This window comes from Scatophagus argus, chromosome 2, assembly GCF_020382885.2.
Source record: "Scatophagus argus isolate fScaArg1 chromosome 2, fScaArg1.pri, whole genome shotgun sequence".
Taxonomy (NCBI): domain Eukaryota; kingdom Metazoa; phylum Chordata; class Actinopteri; family Scatophagidae; genus Scatophagus; species Scatophagus argus.
The window spans coordinates 27626124-27646161 of record NC_058494.1 but is presented as its reverse complement, the minus strand read 5'-3'; the positions used below and the strand labels follow the sequence as shown (position 1 = coordinate 27646161).

Sequence of the window (20038 nt, the reverse complement as noted above, 5' to 3'; positions counted from 1 at the left end):
CGGGATTAAATCATATAAAGAGAGAATTAAAATAAAGGGTCCAACTGCAGAACTGAACAAAAACAGGCTGTCAGCTCCAAAGAATTAATATGATTTTCTATTAATGTACACACACACACACACACACACACACACACACACACACACACACACACACGCACACACACACACACACGCGCGCGCACACACACACACACACACACACACACACGCACACACACACACACACACACACACACACACACACACACACACACACAGCGCTAAAACAAGTAAAAGTAAAAGTCGAGCAGCTAAATGTGCTGTTAGCCTTACGGACGTCACGCTGACTTTTGTTTTCAGGTGGACTCAAACACTCGTCTGCTGGGTGAAAGTCCAGCGTCTGTTCGACCTGTCCAGAAGCCCCGCCTCCTCCGTGTGCCCACCTTTCTCACTGCATGACATTCACGCCTGACCCGACACAAGAAAAGTAAAAAACGGCTCGTGATAACACGTGAAGCGACTCGGCGTGTTGGTGCTTGAGACCGGACTGACTCATTTTTTTGTTGTCCTCTGAACGCATCGTTGACCGCAAAACCAATGAGTGAAGATGGCCGCCGCGGGTTTTTCTCTGCTTTGTGCCGCATGTCCTGTTACCCTTCACACAACCTTCTCCCCTCCTCTCCCTCCCTCAGGTGCCAGCGTTTCCTCCTCCTGCCATCGCTCTTCTCACCTCCCATCTGCTGCAGGACTCGCTGTCCTCCAGGTTCAGCTCGGAGTCCTGGCAGCGGCCCCGAAACCCCGCCGGGCAGGGACCGATTTAGCCCCTCCATGTTTGGAGGCCGGCAGGGGGAATGGGAGGAGTGTGTGGCTGTGGTGGAGGCGGAGGTGGTGGGGGTGTTTGGCTCAGCCAAACCCGTGAGTCAGTCACGACTGGGATTTTCAGCACCGAGCTGGTGTCCGATTCATTTCAGCTCGTAAAACAAAATCAAATTTCTCTTTTGAGGAGTTGAGTGTTTGTGCTGATAAACAGAAAGACACAGCCTGTGGAAACACACCCTGTCACGCCATGACGACTGCTTCACCCGAGCGCCGGGACTCGATCTTCGTCAGCGGTTGGTGGAAGTTCAGTCAAACCTCACAGATGTCTTTGGTTACGTGACGAGCTTCATAGTAACTGATGATCATACATTATTTTTATTTTTCGAGGGTAACAGCAAAATGTTTTCGACCCGGTCAAAGTCCAAACTGTTCCAACTGGATGACGTCACGAACGAAGCCGAGCTCGCACCGCTGACTCGGACGCAGAGACTGTGACCCTGCGAACGCCGCCCACAAGACGAAGCTTTGTTGTTTTACTTCTGCTCTCAGCGCCGATGGATTCTGAGGCATTATGAGCACGACTGGGGAAACTGACAAGTGAGCCATGAGCAAACAACTTCCTGCCATTTTATTCCCGTGCGGCGATTAAAATTCTTCGCATCACTGCTGTCTTTTGTGAAGCTCGGCAACAACTTGTCGCTGCTTGTTCCCGTTGTGCTCTTAGCAAAAATGTTTCTCGCCACTGAGAGGTCATTCGAAATCATCCCGGGCCTGCCGTCCTCCTGTCAGGACGCCTCTGACAGGTAAAATACCTGGACCGCAACAGGTCAAAGGTCACCTGACAAGCGGAGAAGGTGACGGGTTGAGCTCGTGAGCCTCAGAGCGAGACACGTTCGACTGCCGCGGTTCCTTCATGACTGCTTTTCTGGGCCACTGAACTCTACTGTCCACTTTCTCAACGTTTTGAATGTGGCTGAGTGTGAGGTGGACGACTGACCGTCAGGTGCTGGAACAGCCAGGCTCTCAGGATGTTGGTGGCCACTTTGGGGAAGATGCCTCTCTTTTTGTTGTGCAGTTTGTCTTTGTCCGGGTCGTCGTCGTCCCCTGTGCTGGGAGACGCCATGCCGTTATCCAGGCAGTCACCTGACGGACACACAGAGGGGAAGAAGACAGAAGGAAAGGACTTTATGTCACAGTCTCGACATGTAACCAGCGTTTCCCAACACACCAAGCAAGCTCATGTTCTGGTGCTGATCAGCAACTTCTGAAGGTGGATTTGTGCAGACCTGCAGACCTGAAACTGATGGTTAAAATCTGGAATCACTCAATTTCCTCTCAAAAAAGGCAAAAAAAATTCCAGCATGTAGAAGACTTTTAGTTTGGCAGCTACACTTAAGATTTCAGCTTAAAAAAGTGTGTGTAACCAACATCAAAGGGGCCACTGTGGAGGTGGTGGAGGAGTACAAGTACTCAGTGCACCAGTCCACTAACTGGCAGTGGTGTCTGAGAGGAGGATGTTGTCCAAAATAAGGACGATTCTGATTCTGAAATAACATCTGTGTAAATCAGTTTGGTCTCTGGAGACGTTTTATGTTTTCGTTCAGCTGTTCTTAAACGTTTTAAAACAAGTTGTTTCACTGTGAAGCTCCAGAAATGTTTGGTGGACGAAGAAACTCCGTCAGCCTGGAGCTGAGGAGATGAAGACTGAATTTTCATTTTTTATTCCTTTAATTTGTTTTAACAAAACCAGAAATAAAACCTGAGATCAAAACGGGTTAAACACAGGCAGCTAGCTAACGTTAGCACATTTCCCTCAGTGTGCATGAGGCCTCTCGGCCCATTAGAGGAGCCTTGCACACACATGCCTTCACTCATGGACTTTCCCTGCTAAGATTTTCCCAGTTGATGACTCAAAGTGGTGACCCTGCAGTCACGCCGGCCTGCCCTGCTCCGTAACCCTCTGAGTGCCCCACCATCCCCCCGCAGCTTTTGGATCAAGGCACATAATGCAGCATTTCAACAGAAAACCACTAAAAGCTGCTGTGCCCGGAGTTTTTACTGCACTTTCTCTGCCTTTTTAATGAGGCTCATTTTCTCCTCAGTGTTTTTAACAGCGCCGGGCCAAGGTGAGGGCCACAGTCCCCGGCAGCCTGCAGCAGGAGCTCCAGGCTCCGGGCCCCGCCGCACTGCCGCCGAGTCAGTGGCGGACCAAGGCCTCGCCGAGCCTGAACAGAGGCCGATTCTGCCGCGCAGCAGAGTCTGAAAAGGTGGAAATAATCATAAAAATGATGCGTAACTCCATAAACAAGCTCTCAGCCTCATTAGGCTGAACCGCAAGCTCCCCGAGGCTGATTTACACCCCTCCACCCGCACCGCCTGTCTCCTCCCTCCTCCTCTCCCCTCAGAGAGCTGAGCAACGAGAGGTCCGACCCGACCTGCTAATGGCTTGTGACAACACCTGTGAACTGAGGGAGAAGAGGAGGAAGCATGTGGGCGAAGAGGAGGAGGGAGAAAAGGGACAACATGGAGGAGCTTTGTGACCAAATCAAAACCCGAGGAGCTGCTGTGGAGACGACGACGAGCAGACGAGCAGACTCTCACAGCTGCTTTCCACCAACAAGCTACGCAGATTTAAGTTCCTCTGAAACTACAGTTTTGCAATATCTTTTAAAACGTCTGGAAAATGTGCTGAACAGGAACACATTCACAGAGTAAAACGACGCAGCTGTCGCTTCACATGCGAGCGTCTTTTCGCCGTAAATCAAGAAACTGTTCCACCACAAGAGACTCTGCTGCTCAGGACTTTACATGGGATTCCACCAAACCTTGTTTAATGCACATTAAACTGAAAAATAAAAGGTGTCAGACTTTGCCAAAGAAACATTAAGTGACCGTCCAACAGTGCTGGAGTTTGTGCTGTCGCACCACATGACGGATCTCCCTGCCGCCCAGTCGTGCTGCCTGCCTCCATCGTGTGCTTTTTAAGAACTGTTTGTACAAAATTTTATTATCCATGCTCTGTTGGAAGAACGCTCACTGCAGAGAAAGAGGGAGTCTTTCTTTTCCACCACATTTCCACTACGGACCATTTCTCCTGTCAGCTGGCGGTGGTGGGAGGGGTCAGCTGAGTAAGAGCCAATCCAGCGCTCTAATGACGGTGACCTCACTGCTGTGAGATTTTAAAAACAAACAGGAGGCTGGGGAGGCTCTAATGCCCAAAAGTGTGTGGACACTGACATTTCCACACAGCAGTCACGCACGGTTTCCATCCATGTGTGATTTATCTAGTGACTGATAGGGAGCTTCACATTAACGTGTTCTTCAGCCGCCATTTTGTGAGACCAGGCTGGGAAAGTATACTAAATGATGTGGACGTCCCAGTCCCTTTGGGCTGCAACACCCGTCCATGAACCTATTGGATCGGACTTCAGGCTGAAAACCAATGTTCAGGCCTGCTCTGAAAGCTTTATCGTTGTATCATGAACAAAACTCTGCAGCAGCTGCTGAACTGAAGTAAAAAATTGTTGAATTTATCGCCTGCCATCTTGCACAGCAACATAATTTGAAGATGTCTGATAATTTGGCCCTGAGCTTTCAGCTGATATGCTGCTGAGTTGGAGCTGCTTCTCGCTGAGCAGTGACTGTGTGCAGTCTCGTTGTCACAGTGAAAATGTGTATGGAGACCAAAACCAAAAAAAGTAAGCTCTGAACGAACCTGGCAACCCAACAGTAACTCGTGACAATGGAAGGACGTGTTGGGTGGAAGGATACTCTGCTGTTTGTTAAGAAATAGTTCCAGCTGTCCATAAAATGGCCAACTGTTTAACAAAAACAAAAAAGTCAAACGAGATACAGTGTGAGGATTAGCGGTCCATTAGCTAGCTGTCAGCCGTGTGTTTAAGCTAAGCTAAGCTAACTGTATCCTACCGCCAGCTAACGATGAAACTGATCATCTCATTCTTGGAAAGAAAGCAAACACTCATCTTTCGCTCTCCCTTCACTTCGCAGAGAGAACCCATTCAAAGTGACAGCATTATGGTCTTCTACGCCGAGGACATGTTTCTCTGTTTATGCTCTCCAGGATGGCAAATTAACACCGACCGCTGGCCAAATGTGCTGTGGAGTTTGGCTGTGGCTTCTGAGTTAGCCTGCAGTTAGCAGATGTCATCTGAAGTCCTGCTGAACTGAGGTTTTTCACTAACGTCAAAGAAATCTCTTATTAACCACATTTGGCTGCGTGGCGGAGGTCAACTGGAGAGCTGGCTGAGTGTAAGTGATGTTTAAAATGTCCACCAGCCAACACAGAGTGAGCCGAAGCAGCTTGTGGTCTGGCTGCCGATGCATCCAGTCAGCGAGCGCTCAGATAAAGCTCATTCGTGACACAGTTTGTCTTCAGCCCAACGGTCAGCACTCGAGACGGCGCTCGACCTGTCACCAAGGAAAGTCTTACAGACTGGATCTCACTCAGGCAGTTTCACCAGACAACCACGGCTTCGCCTCTGAGCCAAACAGGACTCAACAGGCACCGAGAGAATCAGTTTAAAGTGAATGTACTGGTCATCCGGTGTCCCACAGATGGTAAGACAGACTGTGGACGGACACCCTGATCAGGATGGACACCCTGATCACCGTGACTCTCGCCTACTCAAGTCTCCAATTTGGCATTACGGCCACCGCCCTCTCGTTTATTGGAGCCAGAAGCGACCATATTTGGCCGAGGGGGAGGAGCTGGGGAGGACATCCTGATTGGATCTGACAGAGGACGTGAGGACACGCTGTGGTAGCCCCGCCCTGAAGCGTCCCCTGCTTTACGGTCTGTTTGACTCTCAAATAAATGCTAGTAAATTGTACAGAATGAACGTCACGCTGTAGCGAAGAAGCAAAAAGTGAAGTGATGACCAAACAGTTCATCCTGAGGAGATGATGAACGAACCAACCAACTGTCACATGCCGACCTCATGGTGGCGCTAGACAAAAAGTCAAGGGACCAACAAAGTCACTAGGATTCATTATCTAAAGAACATGTAATACGTCCAAGAAATATTTCAGCCTGGATCAAAGTGGCCGACCAACAGGCCGACCCGGAGCCATCGGAATACAAACAATGATTATATTAGCATTTAGCAACAATAGCTTGACTGCAGGCTGCGGCTGAAATCCTGCTCAGGTGTCGTTGCACTGTGCAGCAGCAGGACAAGCAGAAAAGTTTTCCTGAAAGACACATGAGGAAAATCGTCTGGTGGAGCTGAAACCCAAAGTAGCTTAAAATAAGCTAACATCCTTAGCGAGTCCACCACACGACTGAGGCTCATTTGTGTTCGTTTGTTGTTTGTTCGATTAAAAACTCCCTCAGTACGTCAGGCTCGGTCGTGGTGGTTGTTGGGTTTTGAAGGTGATTCCTGCTGCACACACACACACACACACACACACACACACACACACACACACACACACAGCGGTGTAAAACTGTCAATGTGTGCAGCAGATAGAGAAACCACAGGGCCTGTTTCAGTTGGCCAGCTAACAGACGCATGCTAACAGAAGCGGCTGGACTGAGACCAGCAGCATGAAGCCGGAGCTGCTGGCTGTGGAGCTGCATTCAGCGTGAGCTCATTATATCACAGGTACGCGTAGTTTCTGTCATCTCCGCATGTATGAGGCAAAATGTGCAGTATGCAAGCATGGCTGGCACCAGTTATAAGCAAACTATTTTCTATATCAATGAAGAAATTATTGTTTGGCCTTTGAAACATGAGAAAATAGTGAGGAATGCCAAACACAACTTCCCAGGGATCCCTTTACTGTCCAAACAAACGAAAAAAATCTGCAGTTTGCAAATATTCACATTTGACAGACTAATCAGTTCATTTGGTCGACCCTAAGTGGGATAATCGGTCATGTGTTCAACTTTTAAAAAAGAGAAATTAATACTTCAGGTGTTTTGGTTCCACGCTGTTACCTCTGCAACGTTTGCTTTCTGTGTACTTTTCCACACGTTCACTTTAAACCACATTCACATCAACCACCAACACGAACGAGCTCCAGGATGAAGAATCACGTTAGCGCCTCGGCTAACGAGAACACACGACTCGTCCTGAGCCTCAGCTTCTTGAACGAGTCACCAAACCAAACAAACGCGTTTTGTGCAAACAACAACGAGAGAAGATAACAGTGCAGATTTTATCTTTCGTGATTCCCCTCTTTCAGAGAGGAAAAGCAGCAGTCGTGACTTCTGTCACTTCACTGAGTTGGGATTCGTGTCCTTCACATTTTTTCTTCTCTACCGTCTGGTGTTTTTATCTGCTGCCTGTTTTAGTGAATATTTTTTCTATCATCTTGTGGACTGGAGGCCGCGAAAACAAGACACACTGAGGCTGCAGGAAGCCACATGAGAAGAAGAAGAAGAAGAAGAAGAAGAAGAAGAAGAAGAAGAAGAAGAAGCAATCAACACAAAAGCCAAGAGTGAAGACGTTTTTTCCGTCTAAAATGTGGAGGTATATAAACTCTGTTAATGCATGTCTCAGTGTGAGTGTGTGTGTGTGCTGCTCGCTGTGTTATTTCTACTTCCTGGTGTGTGTTTGGTGGTGTGTTCAGGGACATAAGGCTCTCTTTCTTCCAGCTCCGCTCGACGCGCCCGTCGTCTGTCAGCCTTCATCACTCTTTCACTCCCTCTTTTTTCTCTACTGTCTCCCTTTATTTTCAAACTCACATCAAGTCCAACACCTCTGGAAAACCTCTGCCAGCCTTCATAAACCATCACACACACACACACACACACACACAGAGAGAGAGAGAGCTTAAATTCATTTTTAAACCGGGAAAGAGAAAAACACTTGCTGAAATGTGTGTTTAGAGTTCATATAAATGTGTACAAAATGTCGGCACACAGACTAACATGGACTGCTGCACATACGTGTTCAGCACATGCACAGATGAACACACGTGGACCAACAAGCTCCGGGTGTCTCGTCACTCCGGTTCAGTCCAGTGTGATCATGGACGTGGTGATCTCACCTTGTTCGCTGCTGTTGTCCCCGCTGTGAGACGTGTGTCCACCGCTGGACGGCCCCGGCGTTCCGGCCGATCGGATCGACGTTGCGTCGTCGTGATCTCTGCTCCATGAAATCTGCAGGAGGGGACACAGGAGGACAGCCAATGAGATCAGGTCAGAGACATCAAGAGCTTCATTCAGCTGGTCTCATGATCCTATAGAGCCAGAGACGTACCTCACTTTTAAGGGATAAATACTGGCGTGCCAAGAAGTCAAACGTGCTGTCTGTCTGTATGATCAGCAGGAGACAAGAAGTCCAGGGAACTCTGAACTCAGGTCAGGATGACATTTGGGATTATTGGGATTACAGAAACATTTTCCTGACTGCATTTAGGGAAAAAAATCCTATCTTATCTTAGGACATTTAGCTTTTAAAGAATCCACGTAACCAAACAATTTCCTAAGTTAGGAATCCCAAGTCTGGAAGGCACAAACTGCCTTAAAGCCAAAAATGGAAGCACAGCTGTTAGGTCAGCATGAAGATGAACAACATGAATGCTGAAATATTCTGACTGAAAGGATCCTCTGACTGTTATGGGTATGCTGGAGAAGCTAATGTTAGGCAAGGCTGATGTTAGCCTGTTAGCTTTAAATCTGACCATGACCATGTGTTAATGGGCTTATATCCTTTCCTCCACCGACATGAATACCTCTGACTCATCGATGCTAAATCTGAGCGTCCGTCTTTTCTTGTCCATTATGACAAGTTATCTGGCCGGCGAAGTGAGACAACTGTTGTCATGGATACAGGCAGTTTCATGTATATTTAAATCACAAATACGGACGTGACAAAACGAGAATCGAGTCTACAGTTCCAGGCAGAACTTCCTAAGATGAGATACGAGGTCTGAGACCAGGCCAGGAGTTTAGGTGTGATTCTGGATTTTCTTATTGCTGAAACTTAAGAAAGGACAAACCGTTTCTGTGATCTCAGGGTTTCAAATTATCAAATTTTTATCAGTGTAGAAACATCTCATCCACGAGCGCTCGGCACCAAAGAGGAGGCTAAAGAAAACAAGCAGGCTTATCGGCGTAACATCCGACCAACGGGAGGCATTTGAAAATGAAACCGGGGCTTTTGAGCTGCTGGTCATGCAACACTAAGCTGCTCGAGTTCACACTTCTCAGTGATTAAAGGGTTAAGAGGCCTGACAAGTGGCTGCTGAGAGCTTTGCTGCGAGGTTGGCCTGAAAAACAGACACGACCAGACTTTTCACCTCGACTGTTGCAGCCTCTCTGGGGGAAAAGAAAGAAGTCCTCTCGAGTCCAAGAGCAGTAAAGTAGAAAGATCTGTGTATTTGTGTGTGTGTGTGTGTGTGTGTGTGTGTGTGTGTGTGTGTGTGTGTGTGTGTGATCTGGGCTCACGGTTTAAAACTGACTCGTTTCCAGCACCAGACGTGATTCTGCAGCTGGATGATCAAATCTATCTGTTCATGATCTATTTTCCCTTTGTGGGGATTTCAGCATTTCACTTTGTTTGATGAACCCCGCAGAGCTACTTCAGCTGCAGCCAAAAATGGAATAATATAGTTTGACAAAATAATGTTAACTCATGGCTTTCTTACCACCTTCTTCCAAAGTTCAAACCTCGGATCAGATTGGCCTCAATACGAGCTGAGTTGCTGAGACTCTGACTCTTGTTGTGCCTTGGCCCCAAACAGCAGTTTAGAGAATCCTTAGGGTCTCAGGCTGTGGTCCTGGACACGATACCATCAAGGGACTCTATAACTCCACTGAGGGACTTCAGTGCTTACACTGGAGAAACCTGGAGGGGGTGAAGGAGAGGACTAGGAATCTGAGTGGGCTATGTTCAAAGCCTCCATTGTGGAGGCGACTGCAAAGAGTTGCAGTCATCAAGGTTGATGGTGGCTGTCGTGGCAGCAACCTGAGAACCTGCTGGTTGACACCACAGCTGAAAGGGGCTGTCAAGCTGAAGATGAAGCCCTTTTGGGCTTGATTGGCCCAGCGGTGTCCTGAAGCAGCAGGCAGGTTACCAGCAGGCCAGGAGGGCTGTGGCTTCATGGTCACTGGAAAAAACCCGTGTTGGGAGGAATTCAGGGGGGCTATGGAGAAAGGGTGCCTGAAGGAAGTTCTTGCAAATCTTTGTGGAGTGAAAGCAGGGCTTGGCTCAGGGTGTGTTCAGCTGGGCAGAAGGACTCGGACAAGTGGTGGAAAGAGCACCATGAGGAACTCCTAGGTTCCTCAAAGTGTTGCTAAGCTTTGCAAAGGTCCTGCTGAAGGCCCTGGACATGTTGGACTGCAAAACGGCCGAAAAAGGTAAAAAAGTGTCCCACTGCTCAGCTCAGTAAAGCTTATGCCAGTGTGCTGGGAAGGAGGTTGAACTGTGGACTGATGGGTGAATTAACCGAAACAATTCAACACACATGCTTGGATATGAATCAGGATATGAATAATTTAGTTTCTCTGAGGTGATCTCAGAGGTGTCGGCCATTGTTGATGTCTCAAAATGTTAAATATTCAGCTATGGTTACATCAGACAAGCACACAGATGATTTGCTGGAGTCGTGTTGTAGCTTGACGTTACAGATGAAACAGTGAAACCTTTGGGTGAATACAGAGTTAACTGACAAACAAATTCGTTTAGAGCATCAGATTGGATTCACAAGCACACACAAAGTAACCTAAATTAAAAATTTAAAAGTAATAACCCCAACACTGTTTAATATTTTAACCCTGCATATCCATAATGAAAACTGATTTGTTGAGCTGGATATAAAGCATTACTGGACTGCTGAGTTAATGAGACAAAACCCTCCACTGTGGACACGTGAAAGCTCAAGTGTTTCGGACTTTCAAGCTTGACCAGAGTAAATAGAGCTCGTGGTGCAGCTGTATGTAAAACTGTTACGACGTGACACTGTGGGAAGCAGCGGCAGAATAAAACTCTGGACAGTGAGGGAGCTCACCTGGTCCATGTTGTTCACCGAAGACCTGATGAAGTCCTCGCTGTCCGATTTGTTTCCGTCTCTGTCGTCTATAACCAGATCGATTGGCATTTTCCCTTTCAGGCAGCTGATGTATCGATGGCAGAAGTTATCGCAAAGCTCATGAACCTGAAAATAAAATTCATATTAAAGATCTGAACACAGCCAGTACTTTTTAAAGTGAAATATAGTCCCATAAACAAACATTATGGCACAAACACGAATAAAATTATAAGACTGTAACAGAAATGTTAGAAAAGTATGTTATGTTACAAATTCCAGTGTTTGCCTTTTGGGGTTAATCTAGGATCAGCAGCACAGTGAAAATCTTTGGTTTAATCTCATTTAACAGCAGATGTTGGTTAAATTGGGATCTGATCAATCAGATCAAATCTTTTATTTTCTGACCTTCTCCAGCTCCAGGAGGTGGAAGCGCAGCACTTGTATTGCCTGGATCATCTACAACATAAACATTTTTTTTTATAACTTTTAGAACAATTTATATTAGAACTGTATTTAAAATCAACAACAGCATAATAATAACAATAATAGCTTACCAAATTATCCAGCTCTGGGTTTGATGAAAATAAAGGCTTTTCTGATCGGATCTAAACACAGAAAAAATATAATTATTATAATTATTATTAAACAACACAGCCAACCTGCCCCGGCTGAACAGCAGCACGTTCACCATCAAAATTTTTAATAACATTTCAAACAGCACAAGCAGCTTGTCATTTCTCTCCGGTGAACACTGATTATTCTGGCTGAAATGACGACTGGTCACAAACACATTTTATCAGCTGAAGCTAGCTGGCTACTTAAGCTAACGTCAGCCTCACGTGTCTCCTGCCGACTTGTTTTAAAACGAAGCTGCTCTGAAAGGAGTCTCAAATACGCACATGGTGGCTACACGCGTGATGCCATGCTAAAAGACTGAAGCTAAGCTAACAGGCCAAAGAGCCAGCAGGCTAACCAACACTGTTCTTGTACTGTATTGCTCCTTGGCTTAATTATTTATTTAATTCAATAATCTATATCAATACTTTGACTGCTCAGCTCAGGCGACTTTTTGTCATGTGACCTTTTGTAATCCTGGTCACATGACATTCGGTCACAGTTTGGTTACGCTGAAGAACCACAAGATTCTGATTAGAGAAACATACTTTACGTGACTTTACTGTAAACTTCTATTCTAAATGAATCATTCCTGACTTTTTCAGTGCTAATATTTACTCGTTCTTTGTATATTTTGAACATTATGTACAATACCAGGAAAATTCCTCGCGTGTGAAAACTTGACAATAAACGCATTTCTGAACTTTGGCTAAAGCTAAAATCTAGTTTTAATACTGTTTCAATTTGTAACAGTGAGTACACCCAACAAATCTGTGCTAAATTTTGAAGTAGCTGTACTTTACTTTTTACTCTACTTTATGTATTTTGATACCGGTTCATACTTGTACTCCTCCACATGTCAGATTATATTATTCTTCTTTTTCTGCAATTTACGTGACAGCTGTTACTTACTCATTAAGAATGATTATGTAAATATTTGATCATCTTTTAAATTTGTATTTATTTATTTATTTATTATAGATTAAACCATCCAACAGTATATTAGCTAAAAGTGTATTTTGACCAAGTACAACATTAAAATACTGCTCACACAAAATTACTGCCACAGGCACAACAATTTCACTATGTATCCTGCAGAGGGTAATTTTACTCTGGATACTTTTAACACTATTAAGTACGTTTTTTAAATGCAGCAGTTTTACTTGTGATATTTTTCTGCTCCCTGCCAGAGGCCCCTGTGGAGGGTTGATCCGGCCCTGGCCCTCCTGCAGATCTGTTGTGTGTTACTTCTGACATGTGGATGAAATGTGTGTGTTTCCTCTACCTGCTTGGAGAAGACGGCGATGTCCTCGTTGAAGGAGTCCGAGGAGCACACGTCTCCTCCGGCCATGCCGTTCTCTCTCGGCGTGCAGGTCGCCAGTTCACATTTTTCAAAAATCAGTGCGAGCAGAGGGAATAAAGGATGTCTGCAGGAGAAAGAGAGAAGGAGAGAGGAAGGAGGAGGAGGAGGAGGAGGGATCAGCTCAGATTGCAGAACTGTAAGGCAAGTTTCCTGCCACCTCAAACTTTCCTGAAAGCCCATAAGAACACAAAACAAAATTAGTTTGACTATTTCACGAAATTACTACAAAAAGCCCCTACAAACCAAAGTCAGCTGCATCCCCTCATTACGGCGTCTCACTGTACATAATCTGCAGGACACGTGGGGATAAGGACTAAAAACAAAACTAAAGCAGCTTAATGTCCCAACAAACCCAAGCTTGGACCGAAGGTTCATTTGCTCCCACTTTCATGCTGAATAACAGGAAGCCGCTCAGACCCGTCTGTGGTGCTGGTAAAGTCAGAAGGTTTTATCAGAAGGTGTAGCTGACTGTTGTTAGCACTAAACCTTACAGAGCTGCCATGACGCACTGTGAAAAGTGTCGTCAGTGTGAAGCCTGCATGCAGGAAACACAAGAGGCCCCCGAAACAAACCCTGAGGCACCCCAAACATGTCGTCATGGACAGCCAACCCGCCAGCTAAACAGAATCTGTTTATCGTAATCACCGAAAACAAAGTCAGTAGAAGTGAAACAGAAAATCAGCTAATGTTTTGGTTTTCTTTTTTTAAACTATAAGACTTCTTCTGCATTTTATGTGATGCATTTGACAGTAAACTGAATATCTTTGGAGCAGACAAAACAAGCAAAATGAAAACGTCACGGCGAAACTCCTTGAAATTTTTCTCTATTTTGTGATGTGATGTTTAAAGACAAAACAACAAACTGACTGAGTGAGATGACGAAAGATGAAGCGGTTGGAGACGAGCTGCTTTGACAGAGTTTTTACAGTGCGGTCGGGTGCCTGAAGCGACGAATATAGAAACAAAGTGCAGCTGCTGACGGAGCAGAAGGAGTTTGTTAGTGTCAGCGCTGGTTTACTGCAAGTCCACAGAAATACACACAGAAAGTACATTTACTCAAGTACTGTGTGTAAGCCACATGATGAACATAATGTTCATTAAAGAATAAGTACAGTTTAAGATTAGCTCATTTTACTGGTTAAGCAGCACTTGTGTTCCTCACACTCTGATTGCCTTCTGCTGCTCATACTTCACTCTTAGTGAAGTATTTTCACATGGAGGTACTACTACTTTTACTCCAGTAAAGGAGCTGAATACTTCTTTTCCTGCAGCTGAGCCTTGTGTTTCAGGACTCATGCAGGTCCTGTTTGGTCCGGCTCAGCTCGGCCCGGACTGTGAGACACTGAGCAGATAAGTCAAACGTGGAGTCGCAGATGAAGAAAACAGCTTGTGTTTGTCTTTTACAGTGTCAGTGAACTCATCATACCCATAAATGGCGTCTTTGTCCCTCTTGACGGCGTCCCCGGCTGTGGCGGCCAAGCTGCTGCTGCTGTGGGTGGACTGGGCGTACTGGTGCGGAGGGTAAGACCCAGCGGCGGCGGCCAGGTGCACGGCCTGCAGAGAGCGGGCGGCGGCTGCGTGGTGGTGGTGATGGTGGTGGTGGTGGTGGTGTGGGTCTCCATACACCCCACCTACACCCTCCAGCCCGTAGTGGGCCAGGTCTTCATACTGGAACACAAAGACAGGAGACGTGATGTGACCTCTGACCCCTCGAGTCGTCCAGCTGAGCTCAAAACGTGGACGTGATAGAAAACGAACTGCGTGCAGGCTTACAGGAAATAAAATGTGACATCATCACACGAGCTCCAACGTCAGACCAGCAAGCTGATCCTGACACAAAGTTCTTCTGTCAGGAAGGATGAGGCTCACATTCAACAGCAAAACTTCACTTAGTCGAACAGAACAAAACCTCCAGAATAAACCAGTTCCCGCAGGGACTGGACAAAAGTTTAGAAACACTCAGTTTGTGGCTACAAATCTCATCAGCTTTGTGATCAGAGATGTCAAACGGGACATCAACACGAAGGTCCGACAGCAGAGCGGAAACAAGCCGCTGGACTCAGGTGTTCCTGTCTTTGTGTCCGCCCTGCCGTGTTTGGCCTGAGCCCGGGTCTGAGCCCGGGTCTGTCCTGGTCTGAGCCCGGGTCTGAGCCCGGGTCTGTCCTGGTCTGAGCCCGGGTCTGAGCCCGGGTCTGTCCGGGTCTGAGCCCGGGTCTGAGCCCGGGTCTGAGCCCGGGTCTGAGCCCTGTGGCCTGAGCAGGTCTAGGCTAACAACGACGAATCCTTCACGCCAACCAGATCAGCGACGAGCTGAGTCCAGTCAGACGGACACAGAAAACTGATCACGACGTGTCACTCGTCCTGAAACACTCAGACAAAATAACGCGAACACTTTGAGAACCAAACGCACCAACAGCCGCGAGCGCGACGCGTCCCGACTGGGTCGGACTGAACCGGACTGAGCCGGACGGAAGTTTACGCCTTCGACTCTAAATGAGTTTAAACTTTAAACGTAAGAAAATCAAAGCAGGTGAAAAGTCGGATTTGTTTTCTCTTGTAAAACTGGACTTTGTGGGTTTTATGAGCTCGTGTGGATTTTTTTTATTTGTTTTTTTATTTAAACACACAAAAAGCCGGACTGTAAAAACCTCCAAAACAGCAAGAAATTAAAAGTTATAACTTCAAAAGGGAAAGACGTGAATTTATTTAGCGAGTTTTGCTCAGGGCTGATATCGATCGGTGATCAGTTACTGATGTTTGGAGCAGAAAACACTTTGGCAGTAAAAATAAAATTCTCAAAATGTAGAAAAACACGTGATGAATGTAAATGAGAGGACACTTTTAAAGTACTCATACAGTGCATATTTATACTTCACTACTTTATGATTTAACTTTAGTTTCTACGCAGATTCATTTTAATAAAGTAAAAAACCAAACCAGCTGTTCTAAACTATCATTTAAAAGAGTTCAGAGCAGCTGGATTATTTAAATAATAATTTGAAAAAATGCTGAGTGTTTATATTTTAGTTTTATTGCAATAAAGAGTGTGATGTGTGTAAATGAAATGAGATTTTTATTCTTCTTGCTGTAAACGCGTGTGTGTCGCTTTGGCCTCCGCGGGCCCACGCGTTTAAAGTGTTGGAGTTTCACATAAAAGTTTTCTGATTTTCTGATCAATAACCAATAAAAGGCAGTTGTGTCCCGCCGCTTGTTTTAAAGCTTAAAAGGTTTGAATTTAAGAAACGAAACGTTTTGTTATCAGCCGTGAAAAAACTAAAAGTTTAAACGAACACTTTGAGTTTTTAAAATGTGAGCAAACGCTGAACTTCAGCCACAAACCCGAAAACACATTTTAGTTTGAAGTGAAAACGTTTGCAGATGGAATAAAAACGCGTTTTACTGGTCGAACAAAAACAAACGTTTTAGATTTTTACATTTCTTAACTCAATAATTTTATCGTAAATGAACGGAAAATATTTTTCAAAGCAGTTTATGGCGAACGAACAGAAAAACCCGAAAGTTTTATTTTCAAAACTGAAACGATCGGCGTCACAAAGAGACCCGAGCTGCCGTCTCAGTCCGGGACCCGAAGTGTCGGTAAACCAACCTGCTGCCGCGAACTGAACAATCCCTTTAGAGGAGACAAAGTGAGAAATGAAGTTTTAGTCTTTGAAAAGTGACGTGTGTGTTTTGAACGCACAGGAGGAAAGTTTGCGCCATCGCCGCTCCGTCAAATTAAAACAATAAAATTATTCAGCCAATGGAAAGCGTTTTAGCGTTAATAAAACGGGCTCATATTTTTAGATAATTTATTTCTGAGGGTTTAAATCCGCTTTCCTCTCAGCTCTGCGTGAATCTGATGGCCACAGATCTCGGGTTTGATTCCTGCTCTGAACATCAAACTCGGCTCGGCTCGCGTCTCCGCGCTCTCACAAAAGTTGGTTTTTACGCACCCGTTGCGCCATCGGCCCCGTCTGCGCGCCCGGACTCCAGGTGACTCCTGCGGGGCAAAACACACATCCAAGTCCCGGTGCCGGAGCGTTAATCACTTAATCCCGGGGTGTAGCAGAGTGCAGCCGCGGAGACAAACGCGCACACACACACACACACACACACACACAGAGCAGCAGCAGCAGCAGCAGCAGCAGCGGCGGCGGCGGCGGCGGCGGCGGCGGCAGGTCCCTGCAGCTCCGCTCGGCTCTCCTCGGGAGTCCGCCAACAGCAGCGCCAGCCCGGACTCACGCCGTCCGCTTCCGGCCTCCAGCTCCGAGCACCAACGAACCGCTCAGTCAGCGGGCCCAGTCCGCCCACCTAACATCCAAACCCGCTCCGAGCCGGGCCGTGCGGCGCTGTCTTCTGCGCGGAGGTGCGTTCAAATCCCCATCGCAGCTCCGGCGGAGCGGCTTCCTCCTCCCTCAGAGCAGGCCGTCCGGGTGTGAGGGGAGGAGGGGGGGCGGTGAGGAGGGGGGTGTGGAGGGGGAATAGTTTCTTCTCTCACTTAAAGGAGCAGAGACTCGCTGCGCGTCCCCGCGGCTTCCCCAAGGCGCGTCACCGCGAGGTGCAGCGGCAGACACACAGTTTAGATAAAACCGGAATCCGCAGGACCACAGTCGGGACTTTGTGTAAGGTGGAACTCCTCTCCTCCTAAAATACAACAACGTGTCAACAAAACAATGAGATCAAACTCGTTTGAGAATAAGAAAAAGGATTCAAAAGAAGCAGAACTGGATCACCAGCCGAGTCCCGGACCTTCAGGGACCCCGAAGGCCCCAGGTTTACTGCGTGGCAATAATGAGTGTGTGTGTGAGTTCATACTGCGTGCAGCGCTGAAGCAGAGTATGTTGAGAGGGGCCCCGGGGTGACCCCTGCAGGAGGCCCCCGTTCATCAGGGTCTCCAGCAGCAGACCGGACCGACATGTTGTCCGTCTGTAAGTCTGTTGTCTCAGTGCTGCAGTCCAATCAACAACTGCTGGAACTTCCTGTCAAGCTTCCACAAACTGCTGAACACCGGACTGATGTGGGGCCCGCAGGGAGCCCAGCACAGGGGCCACAGGGGCCACACGGTGGGCTCACACTAAAAATACAAAACAAACCGTCTGGAAGTTAAAGTCAAAATGCAAACTGCTTCCATGTTTGTGTTTGCTTTTGTCCTTAAACACATCAAAGTAAACAACAAGGGACCAAACATGAAGTTCAGAAATGTCAAATATAAAGGAGATATAAAGAGATAAAATGTCTCTTTCGGTTCTCTTCAGTTTGCTTTGCAGATAAAACGTCGTTTCACTGAGTCCCTGAGCTGAACCCGTTTTTCACAGCGCGTCGTCAGGTCCGGGTTTCCCTCCGACACCTCACGGGCTGCAGCAGCCTCGTGGCCTTTCTGCACGAGAACAAACAAAACAAAAATCTGCCGTGTCAAAGTTTAAATGCGGGAGGTGAGACAAACTGCTAAGCTGCCGCGCCACCTTGTGTCCGAACGGGGTTAACACCACACAGAGCGTCCAGCCGCGGGTCTTCTGACGTGACGTGGCTGAGTCTAATGTTCTGTTAGCGCCCCCTACAGGCTGCAGTCTTCACTACAACTCATCTCGAAGTGCTGACCAGAACAAACATCCAGCGTCTGGATATGTGTGTGAGTGATTCAGGTTCAGAGGGCTTTTATTTTGTTTTGTAGCATAATGTCAGGACTGTGGTTTCTTCAAAGTGTGTTAATTAATTAAGTCCATTTCTAAACATTTTAAACTGAAATTCCATATCTTACAAATTGCACGTTTACAGCTCAGTAACTCAGTGTAACATGCAAGTAAGATGTCTCACAGTTTCAGATTAAGACACATTTTCTGTGGGGGCAAAAGGCATGCAGCAACAAGTTTGCAACCACAGGAAGTATGTGTTGGTGGAGTATAAAACAACACTGCAGATCTCAGAAGAGTCAAACCTTCCACCAAACATGGAGAGCTTCAAAACAGCACTGAACCATTTTGTTGATTATGTCTCCAGAACAGCTGGGGTTTATACCACAGTCATCGTGATTTTTATTTACCACGTTTTGCTTGATAAGGACTTGGCTTGCACCTGCAAAGAGCAGTCCAGAGACTGCTGGTTATACATGTTCATGCCAGCAGTTTTGATCTTTATGTTGATACTCTGGACGGACACAACTTTTCAGAGAACCTTCAAATACCTGTGCGGAAGGTGCTTGGAACGTCATTGTGGTGATGAATGCAAATCTAAGTGTCGGTTCTGTTGTGTTTTTTGGTACCACATTCTCAGAGCAGTGTTTGTCAGCTTGCTGTGGTTTGCATCCGTGTTAATCGATGGAGACTGGTATGTTTGCTGTTACAACGATCAGTCTGAGCAACAGAAGGACTTAGCCTGCAAAAACAAGGCCGACATCACGGCTGAAGAACGAGGAATCATGGCTGGACTGATAAACAAGTCAAGGGTGAGTCTTCATCTTTCGTTATCAGCGACGTCAAAGTTGGTGTTGTTCTTACCAGAAATGGCGACGGCAGCTTTTCACTGAGCAGGTCGGCCAGCAGACTCTGGAAAACAGCAACAGTTTTGATACGTCTCTTTAAACACCACTTTTATCAGAAATAAAACATGTGTAGTGCTGCCAGGAACAACAGATTTCAGTATAATCTTCAAAGCAGTTAGACGTCATGCATTTTTAATAGTTTCACAAATACTTTCTGTTTCACAAATACACACTGTTTATCTGTGCTTTTCGCTGTTTTCAGGGGATTGGCTTAGGTCTTCTTCTTGGCATCACATTTCTGGCAGTCTTCATGTCACCGATACCATTTAGGAAATGCTGCACAGAGACATGGAAATGCTGCACAGAGACATGGGAATTGTGCAGAGACTGTACGACAGAGAAATGCTGCACAGAGACATGGGAATGCTGCACAGACTGTCACACAGCGGAGACATTTCGAGTTGAAGAGATTGTTTTGGAAGAGGGGAACAATTTGATTTCAGCGACACTGAGAGAAGCTGTGAAAGGCAAGATGACAGAAAAACTCAACATCCACGTGACTAATGAAGAATGGGAAAAATGTTTTGATGTCCCAGAGAATTTAGTTCGAGATATATTGAAAAAGAAAAATATGGACACTCAGAATCCTTCTCAAGAGAATCCTTCTCAAGAGAATCCTTCTCAAGAGAATTCTCCTCAAGAGAATCCTTCTCAAGAGAATCCTTCTCAAGAGAATTCTCCTCAAGAGAATCCTTCTCAAGAGAATCCTTCTCAAGAGAATT

General features: G+C 46.4%; 1 protein-coding gene across 1 annotated transcript in view; it reads right to left on the bottom strand.

Annotated features, from left to right (window-relative positions):
- The window catches only part of meis1a (Meis homeobox 1 a), a 31381-nt gene extending 13640 nt beyond the window's left edge, over nucleotides 1-17741 (bottom strand). The window contains exons 1-9 of the mRNA XM_046376113.1: nucleotides 17594-17741; nucleotides 16732-17422; nucleotides 14205-14446; nucleotides 12701-12842; nucleotides 11355-11405; nucleotides 11206-11256; nucleotides 10780-10926; nucleotides 7816-7927; nucleotides 1799-1944 (exon numbers count right to left, since the gene is read on the bottom strand). Coding sequence (XP_046232069.1) covers nucleotides 1799-1944; nucleotides 7816-7927; nucleotides 10780-10926; nucleotides 11206-11256; nucleotides 11355-11405; nucleotides 12701-12842; nucleotides 14205-14446; nucleotides 16732-16743 — 903 coding nt within the window. The 5' untranslated portion in view covers nucleotides 16744-17422; nucleotides 17594-17741. The remainder of the gene's footprint in view (nucleotides 1-1798; nucleotides 1945-7815; nucleotides 7928-10779; nucleotides 10927-11205; nucleotides 11257-11354; nucleotides 11406-12700; nucleotides 12843-14204; nucleotides 14447-16731; nucleotides 17423-17593) is intronic.
- Between the last annotated feature and the right edge of the window lie 2297 nt (nucleotides 17742-20038).